This window comes from Staurois parvus, unplaced genomic scaffold (genome assembly GCF_062004578.1).
Source record: "Staurois parvus isolate SC_StPar_1 unplaced genomic scaffold, SC_StPar_1.0 ptg000025l, whole genome shotgun sequence".
Lineage (NCBI taxonomy): Eukaryota > Metazoa > Chordata > Amphibia > Anura > Ranidae > Staurois > Staurois parvus.
The window spans coordinates 6,596,204-6,619,549 of record NW_028317821.1 but is presented as its reverse complement, the minus strand read 5'-3'; the positions used below and the strand labels follow the sequence as shown (position 1 = coordinate 6,619,549).

General features: G+C 43.6%; 1 protein-coding gene across 5 annotated transcripts in view; it reads right to left on the bottom strand.

The window, feature by feature from the left end:
* The window catches only part of ANO4 (anoctamin 4), a 273,092-nt gene that overhangs the window by 94,090 nt on the left and 155,656 nt on the right, over positions 1 to 23,346 (bottom strand). For all 5 annotated transcript variants that reach the window (XM_089694243.1, XM_089694247.1, XM_089694275.1 and 2 more), the window contains 2 exons: positions 17,534 to 17,578; positions 14,466 to 14,597 (listed from right to left, as the gene is read on the bottom strand). In XM_089694243.1, the coding sequence (XP_089550369.1) occupies positions 14,466 to 14,597; positions 17,534 to 17,578 (177 nt within the window). The remainder of the gene's footprint in view (positions 1 to 14,465; positions 14,598 to 17,533; positions 17,579 to 23,346) is intronic.

Here is a 23,346-nt window from a genome sequence, read left to right as displayed (position 1 = left end):
ACGCGAGTTTCCTCTTTTGCTGTACAAAAAGGAGGTGGTGGCAGTGTGGAGGGTTAGTTGCGTAATTAACCCGACCCAGTAACGATCGCCCAGGCTGCCGGTACATCGATTGTGGTCCGTTAGCTGGAAAATCATTGTGCAGGGTGCAGCTGGGCGTGGCATTGTTACACACGTCCCATCGCGGTTTTAGATTGGCTAGTCCTTCGGTCACGAGTTTGGTGAGAAGGTCTGGGGTCTGACGCTGCGATCGTGACATATTGGACGTCGCAATCGTGAGATTGTCGCATGTTGGTGGCGGCGATCTTGCGATCATGACAACAAGCACCAATGTCAAGTCTGCTCTGCATCTCACAGTATCCCGCTGGGCCATCTCATCCCTGTGGCAGCTCACTGAAGCTGCCTATTGCTCCTCCTCGCCTCTGTTTCCACAGACAGGAGGAGGTGGAAAGAGGGACAGAAGGATAAGCCATGCTGATCTGTGGTCTGCAGTAAGTTTAATATACTCTGTAGATGGACAGGGAAGAGGGACAGCATGACCGGGAAAGGGAAACAAGTTAAAAAATATGTACACTTGGTGGAATTATTGGGGGGTGGGGGTTAAGAAGATATGTTCAGGGGGGCACATTGGTAGGGGACAGGACTTATGGTAGAAGTGGGGATTTGAAATCTGATCCCCCTCTTCTAGCACAAGTCTTCTAAGAAGACTTCTCCTCTCCCAAAGCTCTCCCCCAGCATATATCTTCCCCAACCCTCCCCCACCCCCACTAGCACTAGCCCTCTCCCCTCCCAAAGTGCCCCTGCACATATCTGATCTCCCCTTGCTAGCACTGGCCCTCTTCCCTCCCAAAACACCCCCCAGCACACATATCCAACCCCCTCACCCCTACCCCACTATCACTAGCCTTCTCTCCTCCCAAACTGCCCCCCCCCACATATATTCCTCTCCCCCAACCAACCGGCTAACATTAGCCCTCTCCTCTCCTAAAGCACCCTCCCCCCACAGAACATTTCCAAATCTCCTCCCCCTGCTAGCCCTACACCTCTCCCCTTCCAAAGCACCCCCTAGCACTTGTTTTCTTACCCCCCAAATCAAAGAGATGCCGACTGCCACAGAGGGGATGATCATGACATCTGGGACCCCGGCATCCCCAAGAGATGCAGGGCATTTGCCCCAGATGCACATGCTAGCTCCCTCCTGCCAGGCAAGTTAGTGGAGCCAAGTGCACTGGGCTTCAGGACTCAGCCCGGATTCATGGGACACTGGGATTTTATTCAAATCTCAGGAAAGGCCAACAAAAACTGGGATGGTTGAGAGGTATGAATTTTTATTAGAAGGGGGAAAAATTTATGTTTGAGGGGCAAGGATTTGTACTGGGAGGGGGGATTTCGGTGGGAGGATTTATGATGGAACTGGGGAGAGGACTTGTGTAGGAGGGGCTTGGAGGAAAGAGCATTGGTGCTGCAGAGAACAAGCAGAGAGGACTTGTTCCAGAATGGGCAGCATGTGGTGCTGGAAGGGGGGATTTGCACTGGAAGGGGGAATTTATGATTGGAGGAATTTGGGGATGGGGTATTTGTGCTGGGATGAGGATTTGTGCTGGGAGGGGAGATTTGGGTAGGAAAGATTTGTGCTGGGAAGGGGGATGTTTGGGGGAGAGGGCATGTGCTTGAAGTGGGATTTTGAGGGGGAGTAGGAGCAGGAGGGAGATTTGTATTACAAGAGAGATTTTGGAGGGTGGGATGTACTGGAATGGGAGCTATGCTGGGAGGAAGAATTTGGTGGGTGGAAGAGAATTTATTCGGAGAGAGGTATTGGGGAGAAGGAGGGTTTGTTCTGGTAGGGGAAGAGGATTTGTATTAGGAGGCAGAAATGAGGGGGATGAGAAGAAGATATGGGATGGGAAAGAAGAGGGGATTGTGTTGGACTGGCGATTTTGGGGGTGATGGAGGAGAACTTGTACTAAAGAAGAAGGAAGAAGATTTGTTTTGGGGGGGGGGGGTTGTTCTGGAAGGGAGAGAAATAATTTTTGCTAGTGTGAGGGAGGGTGAGCATAAAGATTAGTGCTGGATGTTTTTTTCTTTTTGCAGGAGATGGAGTGGGGATTTTTGATGAAAGGGTAAAGTGGGGGAGAGTATTGCTCATGGGAGGAATTTTGCACTCCTGTACCCATACACTGTGTGTTACATGCCCCTGACTCCTGCACTTTTGTTTTGTACTCCCATAGTGTAAAATTGCTTGGTACCTTTATTGGGGGTAATTATATGAATATACAAATTGTAAATCAAAGATGGAAGTAAGACCCAAACCCTCTCCTCTCCCTACTCCTATCGCCTGGACCAATTTAGACTTACCTGGAACCTGCAGTCAGTGTTCTCACTCCTGGGGAACAGACAAGTCCTGTCTGATAGAGCTACAAGGTCAGCGGCTTCCATCTTTGATTTACAACAAAGCTGATTACACCAGGTGCCGGGCTATAGCCAATTTTCTTGTGAGTGTATATTCATATAATTACGCCCAAAAAAGGTACCAAGCAATTTTACACTATGTGATGTCCCTTTTTTTCTTCATACATGGTGTTACATTTCTTTGCTGCTTGCGGAGCTGTGGAGACAGCGGGCGTTTTAGGAAATTGTTACTTATATGTCACAGACCGCCTTAAGGATAGATGATCACAGGCTAAAGGATCCGGGGACCATTGGCTTACTGGGATTGTCCCACAAAGCGTTAATGACCAATCTAGAGATAGATGGACATGGAATTATTATTATTATACAGTATTTATATAGCACCAAAAGTTCGCTCAGCACTGTATATTACAATGGGGGACAATACATGCGACAGCACAATAACAATACAGTGCGAAACATGAGGGGTTCGAGGGCCCTGCTCCTTGGAGCTTACAATCTAGGAGGGAGGGTATAATGGTACGGAAGGAAAAGCTGTGGGGTTGGAGTGGTAGGAAGAGTGGAGGAGATCGGAAGTTAGCAGAGGGTGGGGTAGGCTTCCCTGAAGAGGTGGGTTTTTGGGGTGCGTCTAAAAGAGAGGAGAGTGGGTGATAGTCTGATGGATTGGGGTAGGGAGTTCCAGAGGATGGGGGATGCCCTGAAGAAGTCCTGGAGGCGGGCATGGGAGAAGGAGATCAGGGAACTAGAGAGAAGGAGGTCTTTTGATGAGCAGAGAGTGCGTGTTGGGTGGTATTTGGATATTAGGTCAGTGATGTAGTTTGGGTCAGTATGATGGACAGCTTTGTACATCAATGTTAGCAGTTTGAATTTGATCCGTTGGGCAATCGGAAGACAGTGTAGGGATTGGCAGAGGGGGGTGGCGGAAACGGAGCGGTTGGTAAGGTGGATGAGTCTGGCTGCCATATTCAGGATAGACTGAAGCGGGGATAGCCTGTTGTGAGGCAGGCCAATGAGGAGGGAGTTGCAGTAATCGAGTCGTGATATGATGAGGGAGTAGATGAGCTTCTTAGTAGTTTCAGGGGTTAGGAATGGGTGTATTTTGGTGATGTTGCGGAGGTGAGTCTGCATCAGTTTGTTAGCGATTGGACTTGGGGCTGGAAGGATAGATTGGAGTCTAGTATGACACCAAGTACTCTGGCTTGCGACGTGAGCTTGATGGTGGCATGGTTGGACGTGATGGAGAAGTCGGGGGGGGGGGGGTGCGCGGGCTGGAGGGAAGACTAGGAGCTCAGTTTTGGAGAGGATCAGTTTAAGGAGGTGGAGCGACATCCAATCTGGAATGAGGGCGAGTGTCAATCCATGTGGGGCACTTTTGTTGAGCACAGTGGAGCACCAATCAGGATATTGAATACAAGTTGAACACAGGCACGAGCACTTTCTTTTACACTAATTTTGGGACTGGTTTATAATATGTCTAAAATATGCACATGTTTATGACCATACATGGTTCATCTGTTTATTAACCACTTGCCGACCGCGCATAGCCGAATGACGGCTTCACCGCGGCCGGCCAGTTCTGAGTGGACGTCATATGACGTCCTCCCAGAACGCGCTCTCCTGCGCGCCCCAGGGGGCGCGCACCCGGCGATCTCCGTGATCGCTGTGTCCTACGGACACAGCTGATCACGAGATGTGGTGAAAGGCCGATCCCACCGGCCTTTTACCACGTGATCAGCGGTGTCCAATGACACGCTGATCACAGGAAAATGCAAGTGCCGGTTCTCGGCTGCACTTTCCTCACGCTGTCAGATCGTGAGGAAAGTACTGCCGAGAACCGGCAGTTGTCAGAGCGGGGATCGGCACCGATCATCAGGGCACTGATGATCAGTGCCCTGATGATCGGTGCCCAGCAGTGACCCCCGCAAGTTCCGATCAGCTGTGCGCCCACTAGCCCCGCCCACCCATTCCCAGCAGTGCCCCCACCTGTGCCCAGCAGTGCCCCCACCTGTGCCCAGCAGTGCCCTCACCTGTGCCACTCTGCAGTGCCACCTACCTGTGCCCAGCAGTGCCACCTACATGTGCCCAGCAGTGCCACCCACCTGTGCCCACCCACCTGTGCCCACCAGCGCCACCCACCTGTGCCCACCAGTGCCACCCACCTGTGCCCACCCACCAGTGCTGTCCACCAGTGCCACCCACCAGTGCCACCCACCAGTGCTGCCAGTCAGTGCCACCAGTCAGTGCCCAGGGGTTGTGCCAGTCAGTGCCGCCAGTCAGTGCCCAGAAGTGATGCCAGTCAGTGCCATCTATCAGTACCCATCATCAGTGTCACCTATCAGTGCCGCCTATCAGTGCTGCATATCAGTGCTGCCTATCCGTGACCCCTAATTAGTGCTGTCTATCAGTGCCGCCTATCCGTGCCACCTCATTAGTACTGCCTATCAGTGCCCTTTAGTGCTGCCTATCAGTGCCCATCAGTGCCGCCTATCAGTGCCCATCAGTGCCGCCTCATCAACGCAAATCAGTGAAGGAGAAAAAATACCTGTTTGAAAAATTTTATAAAAGAAACAAATAAACTTTTTTTTTTTTTCAAATTTTTTGCACTTTTTTTAATTTATAGCGCAAAAAGTAAAGCACCCAGTGGCGATTAAATACCACCAAAAGAAAGCTCTATTTGTGAGAAAAAAATTATCAAAATTTCATATGGGTACAATGTTGCATGACCGCGCAATTGTCAATCAAAGTGCGGCAGCGCTGAAAGCTGAAAATTGGCCTGGTAAGGAAGGGGGTATAAGTGCCTGGTAGGCAAGTGGTTAATTTTATACAAAGTTTCATGTTGAATGAACATAAATTAGCTAATTTACTAAATACTGAGATAACGAGTAATGTTGAAAATATAACTTCCAGCCCAATGTAAACATTGTTTTTTTTTAACGTATAAATTGATTGCAATCTGCACTGTACAATATAAAGTGCAGCATGACTTCAGAGCAGGACTTAAAATAAGAAATCAGGGTAACCTTTACATTTAACATTCTTTAATAATAGGCTGACTGGAATCAAATTTGATGGGAGATGGATATTGTTTAGTTATACATCTTCGGATTTACTTTTCTTTGCTAGTTTGTAATACATGTGCATTAAAAAAGCATCATTTATGGTTTCCGGCAGTGACAATACAGAATCAAACAGGGATCTGTGGCAGCAATGTCAATGCTTTCACTAGGCAAACTAGGCAAGTGCCTAGGGCGCACCGCCACCTAGGGTGTCACGTACCTTACTTGTGAGCATGATGGCAGAGGAAGGCCTCTCGTACGGCTCCGGGTCGAGTACCACTGACAGCAACCACAAGAGCACGGCGGGGTATGAGTGCCTGGTCAGTCCTGTAGTCTGTGCGGGAATTGCTGGCACTTCGCTGGCAGAAGGGACGGCTGGACCGGCTGGCAGCAATGTAGGCTGGTAGCAGGCAGATGTCACATCTGGACTGGCTGGTGGCAGAGCAGGCTGGTAGCAGAGCAGGCAGGCAGTGGAGCAGGCTGGTAGCAGACTGTATGCAGGGTCAGCCAAGCCAGGTCGGTAACAGATAAGCGGATCAGGCATGAATGGCAGGCAGAAGAATAGTCAGGTCACAAGCCAAGGTCGGTGATGGTGGAAGCAGATCAGGCAGATACAGAAGGCAGAAGCGGAGTCCAAAAAGCAAGCCGGGGTCAACACAGGTATCAGTCACAGGATTAGTCACAGGAATACGGGGGGGGGGGTTACAGATCAGACAGCAATTCACTAGTGCAGCTCTTGCAACTATATAGGCCAGTGGGTGCCAGAATTAGCCAATGCACATTTCCGTGTGGGTATGCCTGTGCATGCGCATATGTGTGCGCATATGAGCACGGCCACGCACAACAGTATGAGCATCTGCAGGCCCGCGCCTGTGCATTCGCGTGCGGCTACGAGCCTCAGCTATGCCATGGCCAACATGTCCCTGACATAGGGGCTCTTGGGCGCAGCCCAGGCTGACAATCTCTCTGTGTGGCCTATAGACCTCTTGTATGAATTCTTCATTTGTCTGCAGAGCCCCCCTCTCCTCATACACAGGGAATGATGAGGGAATGATGGTATCTTTACTCTGCACAATTGTTTCATATATATATATACATATACATACACTGTATTGCCAAAATAATTGGGACACCCCTCCAAATGATTGGATTCAGGTGTTCCAATCACCTCCATTGCCACAGGTGTATAAAATCAAGTACCTAGGCATGCAGAGTGCTTCTAAAATCATTTGTGAAAGAATGGGTCGCTGTTAAGAGCTCAGTGAATTCAAGAGATTTCCTTGGCACTAAATATTCCATGGTCAACTGTTAGTGGTATTATAACAAAGTGGAAGTAACTGGGAACAACAGCAACTCAGCCACAAAGTGGTAGGCCATGTGTGTGAAGCACACAAATCACCAACTGTCTGCAGAGTCAAGAGCTAAAGACCTCCAAACTTCATGTGGCCTTCAGATTATCGCAACAACAGTGCGTAGAAAGCTTAATGGAATGGGTTTCCATGGCCAAGCAGCTGCATCCAAGCCTTGCATCCCCATGTGCAATGCAAAACGTCGGATGCAGTGGTGTAAAGCACGCTGCCACTGAACTCTGGAGCAGTGGAGACATGTTTGCTGGAGTGACAAATCACTCTTCTCTGTCTGGCAATTCAATGGACGTGTCTGGGTTGGTAGTTGCCAGGAGAACGTTACTTGCCTGACTGCATTGTGCTAAGTGTAAAGTTTGGTGGAAGGGGGATTAGGATGTGCGTTTTTTTTTAATGGTTGGGCTTGGCCCCTTAGTTCCAGTGAAGGGAACTCTTAAGGTGTCAGCATACTAAGACACTTTGGATAATTTCATGCTCCCAACTTTGTGGGAACGGTTTGGGGGTGGCCCCTTCCTGTTCCAACATGACTGCGTACAAGTGCACAAAACAAGGTCTATAAAGCACAGAGTCCTGACTTCAACCCGACAGAACACCTTTGGGATGAATCAGAGCGGAAACTGCGAGCCAGGCCTTCTCGTCCGACATCAGTGCCTGACCTCACAAATGCACTTCTAGAAGAATGGTCAAACATTCCCATAGACACACTCCTAAACCTTGTGGACAACCTTCCCAGAAGAGCTGAAGCTGTTATAGCTGCAAAGGGTGGGACAGCTCAATATTGAACGCTATGGTCTAAGACTGGGATGCCATTAAAGTTCATGTGCGTGTAAAGGCAGGCGTCCCAATATATATACAGTTAGGTCCATATATATTTGGACACAGGCACAAATTTAGTTTTTTCAGGTATTTACCAAAACATATTCAAGCTATAGTTATATAAGAGATATGGGCTGAAGTTATGGGCTCAGGTTTAATTTGAGGGTATGTACATCCAAATTGGAAGAATGGTTTAGGAATTACAGCTCTTAAGAGTAACCCTTCCCCTTTTTGCAAGGGAGCAAAAGTAATTGGACAAATGAATATAATCATAAATAAAATGTTAATATTTTGTTGAGAATCCTTTACTGGCAATGACTGCGTGAAGTCTGGAACCCATGGACATTACCAAAGACTGGGTTTCCTCCTTTCTGATGGCTTGCCAGGCTCTAACTGCAGCTGTCTTTGGTTGTTCTTTGTTTGTAGGTCTTTCTGGCTTTAGTTCTGCCTTCAGCAAGTGAAATGCATGCTCAATTGGGTTGAGATCAGGTGATTGACTTTGCCATTGCAGAATATTCCACTTTTTTTTCTTCAAAGCTCCTGGATTGATTTTGCAGTGTGTTTTGGATCATTGTCCATCTGTACTGTGAATCAACTTTGCTGCATTTGGCTGAATCTGGGCTGACAGTATAACTCTAAACACTATAGAATTCATCCGGCTGCTTCTTTCTTCTGTCACATGATCAATAAACACCAATGACCCAGTGCCACTGGAAGCCATGCATGCCAATGTCATCACACTGCCTCCACCATGTTTTACAGATGACATTTGGGTCATGAGCTGTTCAAAGCCTTTTCCAAACTTCTTTCTTCCCATTATTCTGGTACAGATTAATCTTAGTTTCATCCATCCAAAGAATGTTTTCCAGAACTGGTCTGGCTTTTTTAGATGTTTTTTGGCAAAGTTTAATCTGTCTTTTCTATTCAGGCTTATGAATGGTTTGCACCTTGTGGTGAACCCTCTGCATTTGCTCTCGTGAAGTCTTCTCTTGATTGTAGACTTTGACAATAATACGCCCACCTCCTGGAGAGTGTCCTTCACTTGCTCGATGTTGTGAATGGGTTTGTTTTACCATAGAGAGGATCCTGCGATCATCCACCACTGTTGTCTTCCGTGAACGTCTATGTCTTTTTATGTTGCTGAGCTCACCAGTGCGTTCTTCTTTCCTCAGAATGTACCAAACTGTTGATTTGGCCACTCCTAATGTTGCTGCTATCTCCCTGATGGATTTGTTTTGTTTTTGGAGCCTTACAATGACCTGTTTCGTGGACAGCTCCTTTGAACGCATGATGTAGGTTCACAGCAATAGATTCCAAATGCAAATACCACACTTAGAATCAACTCCAGACCTTTTTCCTGCTTAATTGATGAAGAAATAACGAAAGAGTCGCCCACACCTGGCCATGAAACAGCTTTTGATTCAATTGTCCAATTACTTTTGGTCCCTTGAAAAAGGGGGGGATGGCTAATCTTAAAAGCTGTAATTCCTAAATCCTTCCTCCAATTTGGATGTACATACCCTCAAATTAAACCTGAGAGTGTGTACTTTCAGCCCATATCCAATATATAACTATAGCTTGAACATGTTTTGGTAAATACCTGAAAAAACTAAAATTTTGCCTGTGTCCAAATATATATGATATATGGACTTAACTGTGTATATATATATATATATATATATATATATGTGTGTGTGTGTGACAGTATTCCATGTAGCAGTGAAGTGTCATCTCCCCCTAGGGTGGGAAGTGATGACATTAGCCCAGGATCCCTGGCGGTCAGCAGTCTCTGATTGGTGGATCGTCCTGTACATCTCTGGTACACATACTGGCACACATGATCCTCCAGCTGTAACAGGGAGCCGGCTAGTGACCTAATAGGGCATAGTCCAGTTCTGGCTCTGTCTTTTTTTACACAGCTGCAGCCAATCAAATATCGGGGGTATGCTCTGGTTGCAGGATTAACCCCATGTAAGTAGGATGATTGGGGCCTGATGTGTATGAGAGAGAAGTGGTTTAGTGCCGGGAGACCGCCTGTCTTCACTGAGAGCCACAGCCTGGATTCCACACCCCGGCAGGAGCCATCAGAGGTGATCTGAGCCTAGGAGAATGGTAGGTCATGGTGGTGACAGGAGGAGGAGGAGGGCAGACAATAGTCCAGGTGAATGCTAATTGATCGTGTGGGATGCCTTTACATCATGAATGATCCTTCAGCTGAGAGGAGGGGCGGCAGAGGGGGAGAGAGAAAGGACAGAGGAAGATGCCAGATATTTGGAGCCAGTGTAGCAGCTGAGCTGCCATTCCTTCCAATGTTCCTTTCAGACTCAGTCCCTTACTGCAAGCCGGCTGGTGGCTGCTGATCAATATGGAGTTCTGTAACTCTGTCTTTTTTTTGTGTCTCTGGCTGATTGGTTAATACAGTTAATTTATATTTGGTTAATATATATTATGTCTCTAATATCAGTGCTGGTGGCATCTTATGGCAGTTATTTTTGGAAAATAAAAGAAATTTAGCAGTTTCATGTTTTGTTGATTTAATATTTTCTACAGTTTTTAAATGTTTTTTTTTGGGGGGGGTTGGCGCAAGTAGCTGGTCCTGCCTAGGGTGCAAAAGAGTCTAGCACCAGCCCTGTGTGGCAGATACCTTCCATGTTGTTCTCAGTCCTGGCCTGCAGCTACAGTTGCAAGAAAAAGTATGTGAACCCCTTGGGATTAATTGGAGTTTTCCATGAATTGGGCATAAAATGTGCTCTGAACGTCATCTATGTCACAACAATAGAAGAACACAGTCTGCTGAACATAATACTACACAAACATTAGATGTTGCCATGGTTTAATTGCACATAACATGTAAACATTCACAGTGCAGGGAGGAAAAAGTATGTGAACCTTTGGACTTAATGACTGGTTGACCCTCCTTTGGCAGCAATAACCTCAACCAAATGTTTCCTGTAGTTGCAGATCAGACCTGCACAATGATCTGGAGTAATTTTGGACCACTCCTCTTCACAAAACTGTTTCAGTGTAGCAATATTCTTGGGATGTCTGGTGTGAATCGCTCTCTTAAGGTCATGCCACAGCATTTCAATCGGGTTGAGGTCAGGACTCTGACTGGGCCATTACAGAAGGCGTATTCTGTGCTGTTGCAGCCATTATTTTGTTGAATTACTTGTATGCTTTGGGTCATTGTCCTGTTGCATCACCCATCCTCTGCGGAGCTTCAGTTGGCAGACAGATGGTCGTACGTTTTCCTGCAAAATGTCTTGATAAACTCTGGAATTCATTTTCCCATCAATGACAACAATCCGTCCAGGAACTGAGGCAGCAAAGCAGCCCCAAACCATGATGCTCCCTCCGACATGTTTTACAGTGGGGATGTGGTTTTGATGTTGGTGTGCTGTGCCTTTTTTTCTCCACACATAGTGTTGTGTGTTCTTCCCAAACAACTCAATCTTGGTTTCATCTGTCCACAGTATATATTGCCAGTAGTGCTGTGGAACATCCAGGTGCTCTTTTGCAAACTCCAAACGTGCTGCAATATTCTTTTTGGACAGCAATGGCTTCCTCCGTGGTGTCCTCCCATGTACTCCATTATTGTTTAATGTTTTCCTTATTGTAGATGTGTCAACAAAAATGTTAGCATGTGCCAGAGATTTCTGTAGGTCTTTAGCTGACACTCTGGGATTCTTCTTTACCTCATGCAGCATTCTGCTCTGTGCTCTTGCAGTCATTTTTACAGGACGACCACACCTAGGGAGAGTAGCAACAGTGCTAAACTTTCTCCATTTGTAGACAGCCTGTCTTACCGTGGACACATGAACATCAAGGCTTTTGGAGATACTTTTGTAACCCTTTCCAGCTTCATGCAAGTCAACAATTCTTGATCGTAGGTCTTCTGAGAGCTCTTTTCTGCGAGGCATGGTTCACATCAGACAGTGCTTCTTGAAACCAGTAAACCCAAAACAGGTGTGTGTTTTTTAAGGGCAAGACAGCTGTCAGCAACACATCCAATATCATCACACTGATTGGAGTCAAGGTTGGCTCACTCCTGGCTCCAGTTAGCTCTTGGAGAAGTCATTAAGCTAGGGCCTCACATACTTTTTCCTCCCTGCACTGTGAATGTTCACATGTTATGTGCAATTAAACCATGCCAACATCTAATGTTTGTGTAGTATTATGTTCAGCAGATTGTGTTCTTCTATTGTTGTGACTTAGATGACGTTCAGAACACATTTTATGCCCAATTCATGCAAAACTCCACGTAATCCCAAGGGGTTCACATACTTTTTCTTGCAACTGTATGTTGCTCTCTACAATTAGTTAGGTAGACTACAGAAAGTCTTAATGTAAACACAGTAATTTGTATAATGACATATTCTTGTAATTACATTTCAAAGCACAAGGAAGGAAAAGGCAGTAGTGAGAGGTTACATTTGCTTCACTGCCTCTATATTATAAAAAAAAAGTACACCTTGACACATTGTTACATTTTGCAAACTGTGGTTGTGCCATCCCTTTTACTATGCAAACATGAAGAGTGTTGAGCTGCCAAATGATACCCTTTACACCATTAGTGCTCTTGAACATACTGTTCGGTGAGGTAGTAATCTGCAGTAGTTTACTTTCATTCTTCAGTTGCTACAGCTTAACAGCATTTCTAATTGCCCTCCACAGCTTTCTCTACAGTGCCCAGCATATAAATAATAGTTTTATTAGACATGCACTGAACACATTGTTAAGAACTGAATCCTTTAGGTATAGTCATGCCTGTAGGAACAGATTTTTACTAAATGCACAATCATTGCTGTTAAGGTAGTAAAGGAGTGGTGGGAATTAAATTATTTTTATTCCAGTTATTTTAAAGTACGTTATTCTAAAGGCAAATTTTATTTTAGAGATAGGGATGGGGGGGGGGTATAACCCATCAGCTTTCCTTCTGCGTCCCATTGCCAAGATTTCTCTTAACTTCTTGTCCCATTGCCAAAGCAGGATGTGAGAGGAAATTCTTCCAAATTGAAGAAATTCCTAGTAGTCACCAGGGTCATCAAATCCTGTGTGCCCATTGGAAGAGTTTCCCTTAATATCCTTAATATCTGTTCTGTTGATTACTCAAAATCTGGGCTTTTCTTTCACTTTTGGTGATAACAGGCACCAGGATAAATAAAGAGGGTAAGTGTCCCTAATGGGGGCACAGACAGCAATAAAAACCTGACAGGTGGCCCAATTCCTTTTCCACTCTCTCCAAACGTAAAACAAACATTTTGCTTTAATTCACACATTGAGGACATTGAAAAAGCAGATAGGTTTTTAAACTTAGTTTTGAGTTATCCTTGAACACTATTTTTATTGTTTTTTTTTTTTTGCTTAAGCTGATGTTAAGGTTGTCCATAGTTTTGAGAGTGTGTTATTTTGAGTACACATAATATGATCTGACTTCTCATACAGTTGGTTGACTTTGTGTGGCACATCAGAGAATTCCCACTATTGTTAGGAGCATCCAGCAGTCCTTCTGCAGCCACCTATATACACACGATCTTCACCTAATCCAGCACCAATGTCATCTCATGGCTATAAACACCTAGACTTCTTTGAAGATTTTGCTTAGTACATATCCTGTACCAGAAGGGATCAATAAAAGCCTTTGCATGTTTAACCAAATGAGGTGCTCAACACACCTTCATCACATTCAGGTAGTCAATAGAACACATAGACTGGGCCTCTAACATACCTTGGCTCTGCCACTAATTATCCTCGATTATTTAACATAAATGTATATTAAAATATATCCATTCAATAAACATTCAGTAAAGGATGGAGTTAACATAATATACAGTAAGAATCATATGTGATAATTTAACTGTAAATGCAATGCAGAGGAAAAAAATCCATCATTTGGGATGGATTTTTTAAATTTATTTTCTTTTAAAGATCAATAATATTCTTCCAAGATGGGTACTTCCCAGGAAATCTGTTCAGCAGCCTGATCTTCTAACCAAAACCATAATTTCATGCTTTTAGGAGCCTGAAGAGAAAATTTTGATGGGTCAACCCATCAACAACCAAAAGAAAATAAAACATTCACAGCCCCCACACCTTGCTACAGCTACTTTCAATCTTGGAGGGTACTGGTTCATGTGAAAGGAGACTAAAAGATATCCCTATAGCAAATGACAATATGACAGTAGTATAAAATGCCCAACATGCACAAGCTGTAACAGACAGATCCATCAGTAGCTCAGTATTGGACAGAAAGATCTTCAAGGGCAGAAGAAGGTAAAGTTGCTGACACAACTTATAGCTGTTAAAAGCACTGGTCCTGCTGTCCTTTTTCACGCTTACCTCATTGGCCACCTTGCCATCTCCCTGGTACTTGCATATTTCATGAAGAAGCACTCTGGGTAATACCTTCTCCTCCTGCATGCTATCATCATTCAGTGTACAGCTGCCAGGGATCTTCTAGAGCACAGTGAATTAAACAGTGGATGAAAATATGTCCATCCCTTTTGGGGTGTGACGGAGAAGCAATAGTTGATTATATTCATTAGTGCAAAACCAATGAATAAAGCAGGGGGTGAATATTTTAAACCCCTTTTTAAGTCTCACCTGCACCCAACTGCACTCCTGGAACCCACAAGAGTCTTGTGGGCTATTACGGTGATAACCATACCACAAAGGAATTTTAGATGATCATGTTGCCAAATCAACTACCGACAGAGAAAGTCTGTAATATAATATTGGTCTGTAACAAGAACACTTGAAACTAGCCGATCTGTAGGTGCTTCACCTGACATGTGCTTTCTGGGCTATACTATAAATAACTTACTGGTGAATCCTCTGCTGGCTGAAGGGTGCAGTATAACAGTCATTTTCCTCCAGGTCCGGAATTGTCTCCTTGTCCAATCTCATGGGCTTTTTAGGCAACCATCCCCGAAACCTGCTTAGTTGCTTCTCCATCCTTCAAAAAGCAAACAAGAGGGTACCCTTTACACTCAAAAAAATCAGAACTGTATCACATAGTTATAATGATTTGTTTGGTAATTTACAAACACAATTTTTAAAATGCAAAATGTTTTATATATCTTCTGTCACACTACATTAAGGAGAACTAGAAGTGAAACACAAGATTAAACAACAAACAAGCCATGAGAATAATTGCTAACCTCTCTGCATTTGTTTTTGGATGTATTGGCTGGCAGAAAAATTAAGGCCATTTTACTCTGATATGGTGTGGTTTGACAGCACCTTGGGTGTAGCGCAGTGTAACCGTAGGTTTGGTGCGGGTTAGCTGCGTTTTCCCATAGAACTCTATCATATTCTGCAGTTTTGGTGCACTTTCTGAAGTGCACTAAAACTCCAGCAAGCAATAGATCTCTATGGTAAAGAGCAGCTAACTTGCACCAAACCCACAGGTACCATACCCTACACCCATGATGTGGTCACACCAAACCACATCAGTGTGAAAGGGACCTAAAGATATTTTCTGACACATACCAGATCTCAATCTATTAACTAGTTTCTACTCCCCAGTGTTTCAATGTGCATTTAAAACTATAATTCTGTGGGAGGAGTGGATAATTTATAAAACAACTAACAGTTATGCAGAATTGATAGGAACTTGAAGGAAAGAGAAAGGAAAGGGAGAAGGGGAAGAAGGAAGAGGAAGGAAGATGAAAGAGAAGGGGAAGTCTGTGGTAAAGGAAGGAATGTGGGTAATTGAGGGTTAAGGGAGAGGAAGGAGGAGGGGGGGGATTGGGGAGGGTTTTTATTTGTTTGTTTAGTGTAAAAAAATTGTGATATGGAAAAATACTGTGAAGGAAAGAGAAAGGAAAGGGAGAAGGGGAAGAAGAAGGAAGAGGAAGGAAGATGAAAGAGAAGGGGAAGTCTGCGGTAAAGGAAGGAGTGTTGTTAATTGAGGGTTAAGGGAGAGGAAGGAGGAGGGGGGAGATTGGAGAGGGTTTTTATTTGTTTGTTTAGTGTAAAAAAATTGTGATATGGGAAAATACTGTTGTAGAATGTGAAATAATGTATATTAATGAATGTTAATTAAAATTAATAAAAAATATAATTAAAAAAAAAACCTAAAAGACTTTGATCCTGGGCATACACAGAATGGGAGAAATTTATTAAAGCAGGTTCACTCAGAATCTTGTGTACCTGTGCATGGTAGCCAATCTAACCTCACCTTGTTTAAATAAGCTTTAGCAATAAAACCTGTAAGCTGATTGGTTTCCATACAGAAGTGCAGAAGATTCTGAGTAAATCATCTTTAGGCTAGGTTTACACTCATGCGGTGCGGCACATCGCCTGTGATTCACACAGGAACCGCACCACATTCCTATGCAAATCACATGCGAATTGTGTGCAGTGCGATTTGAGCCATACATTATGTATGGCTCAAATCACACCGCATCCGCACCAAAAAGGTACAGGACCCTTTTTTGGGTCCGCACTAGAATCGGATGGCATGGGTATTCACACCTATGCTATCCAATTCTGCACATCGCACCGCGTTTTGTGGACCGATTTTGGGGTTTTGTTAACATACACACCCGCAGCAGTTCGCATGAACGGGGTTCGATTCTGATGCGGTGCAGAATTCGCACAGAAAATGCTGCGAATTCCGGACCGCATCAGTGTGAACCCAGGCTAAATGAATAAACCCCACTCTGTTCTCTTGAATAAAAAGTAGATATACCCATATACATCAACTTACTGAAATTATCAGTTCATGGATTTCTCTAGGTTAAAGGAAATCCTTCATAAAGGAAACCCAGAGGCTGCCATTGCTGTAAGGGCTCATTTACACTTGTGTTGCCCTCTGAAGAGTGACAGGCGATGAACTCATCACCTGTTTTAACCCCTTAAAACCTGTACCAACAAGCCGTAACCACATGAACAGCACGTGGTTGGGGTGCAATTGCAGTGCAGCCCCATTCACATGGATGGGTTGCGTTCAGCGGGCAGTACTGCTCTTCAAGTGCAATGGGGTAATAATTTTTCACCACATGTGTACACCCGTGTAGCTTAAGGGGGAGCCGGGGGGGGGGCTCAAATGTTGTTTTTACTGCCCCCCGACCAGGGGCGGACTGACAACTCATGGGGCCCCCGGGCAATAGGGGATCATGGGGCCCCTTTGTCCTCACCAACACCCAAAAAAGCCTATGAAAAAGCCAATGAAAGGTACCAGGTGCATCTCATGGGGCCCCCTACTGATCTCGGGCTCTCGGGCAGTGCCCTAGTGCTCGAATGGTCAGTCCGCCCCTGCTCCCGACCACAAGTGTAAATAAGGCCTAAGAGTGAAGTCAGGACCTTGCATACTTGTGCTGGGATATTGCCTTAGAAAGTACTGAAGCCATAAGTTTAGTCTGACAACCAGGGAAGTCGAACTTTCAAAAGAAAGATCAGCGATGGCAGTCTCTATATTTTCTTGATATTTTTTAAATATCTCTATTGTTGCCTATGAAAAACAATAATAGAAATATGGCACAGCAAAATATAAGTGTTAAAGTCTCAGCAAGGTTTACTTTAACATAAACACTATAATAACTCATAATAAGTGCTGATCGAAAACAAATAATTTCCCTTTAATATGAGACTATTTTATTGAGATATTCAAATATAACAGCGTTGTTGAACATTATATTTTAATTCATTGCCATTATGTTGCACTGACACACATATAAAAAATTACTGTTAGCTATCTATTATTTTTTGCATTCTTCTTTGCTTATAAAATACAGTGTACATAAATTTAGAAACGAATAGCTGACTGTGAAATGATAAAATCTGAGTTACATTTGCCTGGTTTTACCAGATAAATTTGTACCACTTTTAAATGTTCTGCACAATAAATATAAACCGAGACGAAAATCAGATTTGAGTCGTACTGACCTGCTCATGAACTTGTATCGTCTGTGCAGGTAATAGATTTTTCTCCTGGAAGAACAGCAAAAATGAAGCCAGTCGAGAAGAAAACCCATCGACAGTTACAGTATGAACTAACAAGAAAGCAAAGAAGATTGAAGACAGAAGCCTGTAAGAGGTGGAGGAAGAGACTAGAGATCAACACACACACCAGTCAGCAGGAGACTGTTGTGTCATCATTGCTATACACATCTAATGCCCCCTATACCTTGGCCACCTTAAGTATCATTACTAATAACAGCCACTACATATGTAAGGCTTCTGTACACTAACACACCTCACCTGACACTGAATTCATGTTTGTAATATAGTCACATAATGATCATTGTTTTTAGCCATTTCACTGAGCACATACTTGTTGAACAAGCTGAACAAATGTCTGTCTTGTAAGGAACAAATATTACTACTATTATTATCACAATGATAGCTACTTTAATATCTAAAAAGCACTATCATTTTCACATACTGGGCCTATATAAAAAGTGCAATGAGCAATGATGTACAGTAAAGAAGAAAAAAAGCAACCGAATGCATGTGCTCCTGCGCTGGACAGTGGACTCCACAATGTCAATATCCCCACATGAGTAGGAAAAGAATGCAAGCCTTGCTGCCCTCAATGGACCAGAGAAATCCAAAGAGAACTGTATATAGGAAACAAAAAGAGGGCGCACGGGCCTTGTGCATTACCTTTAAAAATTAGATTTATTTATAAAAAGTAAAATACTCACAAGAGAAATAAAATCAAATGGAAAGCATGTCACAAGGGATGTAATGTGGTCCAAAACCCCTAAAGTTGGCTCTGAGGAAGAGGTACAACCTCGAAATGCGTCAGCCACCAGCTATCTAGAGGTCTACAGTCCCCCGCCAGACCCCCTTCAGGGGTTTTGGACCATATTGCATCCCTTGTGACAAGATTTCCATTTGATTTCATTTCTCTTGTGAGTATTTTACTTTTTATGAATAAATCTCATTTTTAAAGGTAATGCACTAGGCTCGTGTGCTCTCTATTTGTTTCCTATATACAATGATGTACAGTAACCTGGCAGTGTAGCTATACACCTCTGGACCCTGACGTAAATGTGGACTAAATAATATCTACCTGTTATTAAGAGCACCTACCATAGGCAGCAACCTAACACATTTGTTTGAAGGCAACAAGGACAGAGCTGGACCGCCATGGACCATGGGATCGGTAATAGGTAATGCACTAGGCCCGTGTGCCCTCTATTTGTTTCCTATATACAATGATGTACAGTAACCTGGCAGTGTAGCTATACACCTTTGGACCCTGACGCAATATGTGGACTAAATAATATCTACCTGTTATTAAAAGCACCTACCATAGGCAGCAACCTAACACATTTGTTTGAAGGCAACAAGGACACAGAGCTGGACCGCCATGGACCATGGGATCGGTAATAGGTAATGCACTAGGCCCGTGTGCCCTCTATTTGTTTCCTATATACAATGATGTACAGTAACCTGGCAGTGTAGCTATATGCCTCTGGACCCTGACACAAAATGTGGACTAAATAATATCTACCTGTTATTAAGAGCACCTACCATAGACAGCAACCTAACACATTTGTTTGAAGGCAACAAGGGCACAGAGCTGGACCACCATGGACCATGGGATCGGTAATAGATAGTACTCCACAGACAGTATTTAGAAACTGGTTTTAAGCTGCCTACATACCCCTCCGCCGACAAAATTTGATTACTGTTCAGCTGCCATTGATTACGCCACCAAACCACCAATTTCCTTTCTTCTGCAGACTTTATGGGTACTATTGGAGACAGCTGTGATTGCAGCACATTATTATTTTTTCATTTTCATTAACCACTTGCCCTCCAGAGGATTTACCTCCCTTCCTGACCAGGCCATTTTTTGTGATATGGCACTGCATTACTTACAACTGACAATTGCGCGATCATGCAGCGCTGCACCCAAATTAAATATACGTCCTTTTTTTTCCCACAAATAGAGCTTTCTTTTGGTGCTTTTTGATTACCTGTGTGGTTTTTATTTTTTCCACTATAAACAAAAAAAGACCGACAATTTTGAAGAAAAAAACAATATTTTTTATTTTTTGCTATTAATCATATCTAGTAAAAAAATGTAAAAAATCAAATTTTGTCATAAATTTAGGCCAAAAAGTATTCTGCTACATGTCTTTGCTAAAGAAAAATCCGTGTACATTAATTGGTATACGTGAAAGTTATAGCATTTACAAATAGGGGTATATATACTGAAATTTTAAAATAATTTTTTTTCACTAGTAATGGTGGCGATCAGCGACTTATAGCGAGAATGCGGTGGGCATTCTGATACTGGGGGGGAACTGTCTTGGTGTCACTGACATCTCCAGTGACACCAATACAGTGATCAGTGCTAACAAAAAGCACTGACACTGTACTAATGGCACAGGGCAGGAAGGGGTTAACATGTAGGGCGATCAAAGGGTTAACTGTGTGCTGTGTGCTGTTTTACTGGGGCTGTGCGCTGTGTTTCACTGTAAACACAATGCTTTGTATGGCTCTGCTTTTCAGAGCCATACAAATCAGTGTACAGGAGCTGACAGGGGAGAGATCTGTGTTGTTTATACACAGGTCTCTCCCCCGTCAGAGATACTTGGCAATCATTGGGTGCTGGTGAGAAATCACCTGCTGGGACTCAGTGATTGACAGCCAGGGCCACAAATGATGAATGGTGTGCACGTCCCCTACCCGGAACTGAAAAATCACGTATTTATATGTGATTTTGCACACCCGTGCTGCCCTGTAGCAGTATTTCTCCTATAGGGCAGCGCAGAAGCGGTTAAACAGATTTGTTGTGAGTTCAAAATTTTTGTTTGTTCCAAAAGGAGCACAATTTTTATATACCGACTCACATTAGGGGAGATTTACTAAAACTGGTGCACTCAGAATCTGCTGCAGCTGTGCATGGTAGCCAATCAGTTTCTAACTTCAGCTTGTTCAATTACGCTTTGACAATAAAACCAGGAAACTGATTGGTTTCTATGCAGAGCTGCACCCGATTTTGCGCCATACAATTTTAGTAAATAAACCCCCACAGTAAGTTGCAATGTTCATAATTTGAATATAAGCCAATTGTGTTGATTTACTAAAGGCAAAAAAGGCTGTTCGCTTTGCAAGGGAAATGGCACTGTGCAAGAGAATTGTCCCCAGAGCTTGGTGAATGTGGTGAAAATTCATTTTGCAAAGAATACCCAATCAGGTGCAAGGGAAATAAAAAAAGAACAATTTTGCTTTTAAATGATTGGATGATGGATGTCAGCAGAACCTCAGCTTATTCACTGAGCTCTGGGCAAAATTTCCTTGTACAGTGAACAATTTTTTTGCCTTTAGTAAACGGAGATAGAATAAGGCAGCGTTTTTCAACCACTGTGCCGCGGCACACTAGTGTGCCATGAGATATTGTCTGGTGTGCCGTGGGAAAAATTGCCTCGGCTCACAAATAGACGGGCAAACTACGGCCCGCGGGCCGTATACGGCCCGGCGGACCTTTTAATCCGGCCCACGGAGCGTGATACTGTCAGGATGATCTGTCCCCCTCGACGTATCTGCGCATGTGCCGGAGATTGCCGATCGGCTGCTAATGCCTGAAACTGGCACATGCGCAGATACGTCGAGGGGGACAGATCCTCATAGGAGACCTACACCGGAACGGTGAGAGGAACGCGCGGCGCAAAGGTAAGTGAATTGACACAGGGGGGGCTTGGGGACTTAATATGGGGGATGAATTAATATGGGGAATGAATTACTATAGGGGGGATGAATTACTATATGGGGGATGCATTACTATGGGGGATGAATTACTATGGGGGATGTATTACTATGGGGGATGAATTACTATATGGGGGATGAATTACTATATGGGGGGTGAATTACTATGGGGGATGAATTACTATATGGGGGATGAATTACTATGGGGGATGAATTGCTATAGGGGGGATGAATTACTATGGGGGATGAATTACTATGGGGGATGAATTACTATATGGGGGGTGAATTACTATGGGGGATGAATTACTATATGGGGGATGAATTACTATGGGGGATGAATTACTATATGGGGGATGTATTACTATGGGGGATGAATTACTATATGGGGGATGAATTACTATATGGGGGGATTAATTACTATGGGGGATGAATTACTATATGGGGGAGATGAATTACTATGGGGGATGAATTACTATGGGGGATGAATTACTATATGGGGGATGAATTACTATGGGGGATGAATTACTATGGGGGATGAATTACTATATGGGGGATGAATTACTATATGGGGGATGAATTACTATATGGGGGCTGAATTACTATATGGGGGATGAATTACTATGGGGGATGAATTACTATGGGGGATGAATTACTATGGTGGATGAATTACTATATGGGGGATTAATTACTATGCTTACTATGGGGGAATATTACTATACTTACTATGGATGACACATACACATCATTCATCTACTCTTGGTCCGGCCCCCGGGTCCAATTATAAAATACTTTATTATTTCATAATAAAGTAATTATAAAATAATTTCTTTGTGTTTGATTCCTATTCAAGAGAATTACTTTATATATAGTCAATATAGGCACAGAGGTAAATTTTTTTAACATTTTCTAATGGTGGTGTGCCTCGTGATTTTTTTCATGAAAAAAGTGTGCCTTTGCACAAAAAAGGTTGAAAAACACTGGAATAAGGGAATAGGAATTTAAAACAGCAGACTTACAATTTAGACGTGCCATGTCTATATCTCTATTGCGGAGATTTTCCCAACATATTCTGTCACTCTGACACCAGGACAAGAATGATACTAAGGGCCATTCTACTTGGAGAGGGATTTTTGTGTCTGTTTCTGACCTCAATCAGTAGGATTTCAATCTGTTCCTCTGATCGCCTTTTTGTTAGACAGAAAGTGAAAGGAAATCTCCTCAATGAGAACATAGAAAGAAATAGAAACATGGCAGAAGTTTCAACCCTTCCCCACTATATAAAAAAAAGTTTTTAAATTGGAAAAGTTGTGATGATATATAATAAAATAAGCTTGACATATGCGGATATCTTTGTGTGTGTGCATTATTTCCACTCTTTAAATCCAACACTTTTCGCTTGTTTAATGTATCTCCCCTCTTGTCAGTCAACGTAGTCACAAATAAATGTTCTTTGTCCCTTCTTGCCCATAGTCAAGGATCATTTTATTTTTAGAGGTTCTGAATATGGTGCAAGTGCTGGCATAACCTGGTAAAATGCTTTGGGGTCACATTTGGTATAATAAAAGGTTCCCTTCAGCATTTGCTTCCCATAGTAGCATGTGGAGACTACCATATTGAGCTAAATTATAACACAAAAGCAATACATTTTGCTTTACATAACAAAGTGCCTAATATTTTTGTAAATATATATATATATATACATATACACACACACTATAAGCCAAAAGTATTGGGACGACTGCCTTTATACGTACATGAACTATGAACTTTAATGGCATCACACTCTTAGTCCATAGAGTTCAATATTGAGTTGGTCCACCCTTTGCAGCTATAACTGCTTCAACTCTTATGGCAAGGCTGTCCACAAGGTTTAGGAGTGTGTCTATGGGAATGTTTGATCATTCTTCCAGAAGCGCATTTGTGAGGTCAGGCACTGATATTGGGCGAGAAGGCCTGGCTCCCAGTCTCCGCTCTAATTAATCCCAAAGGTGTTCTATCAGGTTGAGGTCAGGATTCTGTGCAGGCCAGCCAAG